A 4121-nucleotide genomic window follows, 5' to 3' on the forward strand; every position below is an offset into this window, starting at 1 on the left:
TAGTTTTAAACCCCAAAGGCGAAAAAACATAAAAAATCCCATTCTAAAAATACCCTTTTAAGACATTTGTAAATCTTTTTCCCGCATGACCCCTTTTGGGCTAAATGAATCAAAAGGGTTTAAAAAACCATAATATAAGTCACATCTTGCCACACCCTCACACAGCAAAAGAAGCGGATAATGAACAGGCTCCCCCTCTCTCCCTGGGGTGAAAGGCCCTTGATTGGACGTTTCAGAGGGGGGGGATGGGTTTTCCGGAAAGGGGTGGCGGACGGGGCCAGCGGGGGGAGCCGACAACGCCAAAGAATTAGAAATGATCCTTTGATCCCTCGATCATTTGGTTTTTTGCAGGGGCCCATATTAAAGAGTTTCCCCCGGGCCCGGCCCCAGCAATTGGGCCTGGGCTCTTCCGCGTTACCGGACGGTGACCCCCCCCCCATTGTTTGATGCCCCCTTGCTATTTTGCTTGCTTTTAAAGCTTCGTGCCCAAACAAACCTACTCTTTCCTAGGGCGAATTTCGGCATTAGGATTACTCTGTGCACACCTTCTGGGAACTGGACCCCATTTTCGGGCCCCTGTTTGGGACGTGGGAAACCCCCTTTTAAACCCCCCGCGGGGGAGGGGGGGTGTCGGGGGGGCCTTAGAAGGCCTCCCTTACGGTTTCCCTAGATTCCCCTTTCCCTTTTGTTGGGGATTGGTCGGGCAGACCATCTTTTTATTTCCCCTCTTTTTTTTTTCGAATAGGGCGTAGGCGGTAACCCCCCTTGCCAGGCCTTCACCCTTTTTTCTGTCTAATAGCAGCTCTAGACAGAACATCAAGTTCCCGGATGGGAATCCGGGAAAAAAGTTAGTCTTTCCCCCTCACTGTGATAAAATAGTCTGTGGTTAATATTTTAGGGGGAATAAAAGGAACTTACGGGAACAGGTCCGGTCCCCTCTACTCTCACTGAGGGAAACTTTGGGGGGTTTCAGGAGAAAGGGATTCACTTTAAACTCACCCTCCCAAAAGGAACTGCCTGGAAAAAATTCCCAGCTCCTCTCCCTCACTGTGAGGGAAAACAGTCTTGGGTTTGGCTGTTTCCAGGGGGACGAAGGAGCTTACTGGAACAGGTACAAAAACCCCACCCTGCTCTCACTGAGGTGAAACACCTTTGGATGTTTCAGAGAAAAAGAGGGATCCACCTAAAAAACCTTTCCTGCCCATGGGAAAACCTTTCCGGGAAAAAATGTTTTTCTCTCCCCCCACTGTGGTAAAACCCGTCTGGGGCCCCAGCTGTTTTCAGGGGATAAAGGAACTGACGGGAAACAGGGGGCAGGACCCCCCTCTTTTCTAAATTTAAAGGGGGAACAACCTTTGGGCTTTTCCAGAGAAAAGGGGGGATTCCCTTTTAAAAAAGGGTACGGGTCCCCTCCGAGGAGCGGAGAGGAACCCCCGGGAAAAGGGGGAAAAGACCCCCCTTTCCCATTTGGAGGAAGGAGCAGAAGTGTTCCCAATCAATGAGGTCCTTAAGGTAAAAGGGACCCCCCCTCGGGGAAAACTCCCAGATTTTTGACCCCCCTACCCACGTTGTTTTGCCCGGGCGTGGGCCCCCTTGTGACTGGGAGACGGGGAGCCCTTTGGGGGTTGGCGATCCGTGCAGGGATTCCCGGCCCCGGGGCTAAAACACGCCTTTTTGGTCCTCAAATTTTCTGGCAAGAAAGGGGGCCCCTAATCCGGGCCCCCGGTCAGGTCAATCGGCTGGTCTCCCTCGGGAGGCAAAGGGCCCAAGCGTCATGCTGCCGTTGGAAACCCCAAAACCGTCCGTTTTACCATTGAAATCGGCTAATTGGCCCGTATTTTTCACCTCATCACCCCTTTTTCTGTTAGCCATTGGTTCTAGAAACTAAAAAGCTTCCCCCTTTTTTGGACTCCGGGTGGGTGGGGGGGGTAAAGTGAATGAACCGGGCCAAAGTACAGGGAAAATCTAAATAAAATCCCCCACAACGACCTTACTGTTTAAAGCCCCGTCCCAAGGGGCCCAGCCCACGGCAGCCACCCTAAAACCCCCTTACGTGCTCCGGGGGGCAAAAAAAACCCCGAGCACAGGATAAACACTGTCATGCCTGCTGCCAAGATGGCGGAACAAGAAAAATAAATCAGGTACAAAAATTCTGCCCACCAGATTGTCCAACAAGGGACTCTCTTTGCTGGCCCCCCCGGGCCGGGCACCCGGGACCGGAAGGTCTCTGGGGCCCCCCTCAGACAAACCCCAAACTGAATGAATCAGGAGCACCAGCTGAACCATCCGGAAACAGCTGGTGCCTCCACGAGCAACCCCCCCAAAGCCGAAAGGCGGCCCGAAACGGCCGGGGCCCGGGGAGTCCGCTCTGTTTGGCCCCCCCGATTTGGGACCCCCAAGGCGTTTTCCCGAAATTTTAAAGGCCCCCGTAAAAAACCCAAGGGCTTCGAAAATGCCTCCCAAAGGTAAGGGCATTGGAAGCCAGCGCAAAATCCGGCGGGTCGATCCGGGTTGCGCAAAGACCCAGGGCATGATCATCGTCCCCAAAATCAACCCAACCCTTTTTTTCCTGCAGGAGAAAAAGGGTTTAAAAAGGGATGGGGGGAAAAGTACCTCTCCCACTGCCCCCGAGGAGAAGAAAGTCAAAGGGGTGCTACTTGGCTTCTCGGGGTTAAAAATTAAGGGATGTGGAGGTAAAACACCCAAAACCCACGGGTCATGGGGGGCTTCCCCGATTGCCCCGAAGGGGAAGACCCAAACCCGGGCCCAAGTCCTGGTGCCCATAAAAGGGTTTCCCCCAAAAAGGCTCCCCCCTTGATCTGGGTAACTGGGGTCCCTCCAACCTCCCGAAACCTTATTCCCTAACCACTTCGGTGTTTTCAAGTGCCAAAGTCGGACCCCCACCGGCTAACTGTACACCCAACCAAAAATGGGGTTGCCCCTGTGGGCAAGGCACACAATCCGGAGGTGTGCATAAAGGCCCCAAAAAGAAGAAAGAAGGACACAACAGCCAAAGGGTCCAAACCCTGTGCCAAGAGGCATCACGCCTGACCTGGCTTGCTCTGTCGGGAAAAAGAGGGGGCCCCTAAAACGGCAAAGGTTGCTAAAAAAGCGCCCCAAAACTTTGTTCCTGCCCCCCCAGGCCCCTACGCTGGGGGGGGAAAAAAAGCGAAAAGGCTTCCCGACCCCCCTAAGAGGAAGGAGCTCCCCCCCACCGCCCCCGGGAAAGATCTCCGACAATCTGAGTTCCCCAAGTGAAGCAAGTGCAGAGGAACCACAGGAAAAGGTTTTCCCAAAAGCCCCCAACCCCGGGCCCCCCCAACCCGAAGCATGTTCTTCGACGAGGGGGGCATGTCGATCCTTATCCTGCTGGGGGTCACAGCTGGCAGTACCCTGTCCAGGACCTGGAAAAGGCGGATAAGGCCCGTCAAATGTTGCCAAAGACGACTCCTTTAAAAAGACCCTGAAAAAACTAAAGGGAAAAGGGAAAATGGGGAGGCCAAATCAGCCCCAAACCTCTTCCCCCCAGCCCAGGTCGGGACTCCCCCCCCCCTCCAAACCAGGCTATGCCCCCACAGGGGAGCCCCAGCCCGGCTATGCCTCACAGGCAGAGCCTAACCAGGGTGATTCAGTGCCAAAGCCGAAACAGAAGAAACTGAGCCCGCCCCCGGGAAGGGCCGCCAATGCACAGAAAAAGCCCGGCCCAGAAAAAACCAAAACGAAAAATCAAACTACCAAAGGGTCTCCACCCCCCGTTGGAAACCAGGGATAGCCTGACACCGAAAGAGAAACCTCCAAACTGGGATCTCACAATGGGGGTTTTTCGCCTCCGACCGCAAACCCCAATGTGACATTTTCCCGAAGTAACTATCAATTTGTAACACATGAACCCAACTAAGTATTTTTTCCGTGGAACATCTGTGGGTTCTCCTCAAGGAGTGCCATCCTCCACGCAAAAAATGCCTCAAGGAGCATTGCATTTGTCCCCCTGCTCCAGGAACATTTCAGCGGAAAACTGTTCGCTTTTCAGGGTATCCGTCTAAAGCGCTGCCACGGTTCCCCATGGCAAAAGAGGGCCCGATGACCCTGGGGGGGCACAAATTTCCCCGCTCCGCAATAGC

The 4121-nt window shown here is 54.0% G+C and overlaps 1 protein-coding gene across 1 annotated transcript; it reads left to right on the top strand.

Moving 5' to 3' along the window:
* The first annotated feature begins 3490 nt into the window (after positions 1–3490).
* LOC119568905 (proline-rich protein HaeIII subfamily 1-like) lies at positions 3491–3772 on the top strand. Its single transcript, XM_037917307.1, has one exon. It carries the CDS (start codon positions 3491–3493, stop codon positions 3770–3772), a length of 282 nt encoding a protein of 93 aa, XP_037773235.1.
* Positions 3773–4121: the final 349 nt, after the last annotated feature.

The sequence above is a fragment of the Penaeus monodon genome, unplaced genomic scaffold, assembly GCF_015228065.2.
Source record: "Penaeus monodon isolate SGIC_2016 unplaced genomic scaffold, NSTDA_Pmon_1 PmonScaffold_11459, whole genome shotgun sequence".
Taxonomy (NCBI): domain Eukaryota; kingdom Metazoa; phylum Arthropoda; class Malacostraca; order Decapoda; family Penaeidae; genus Penaeus; species Penaeus monodon.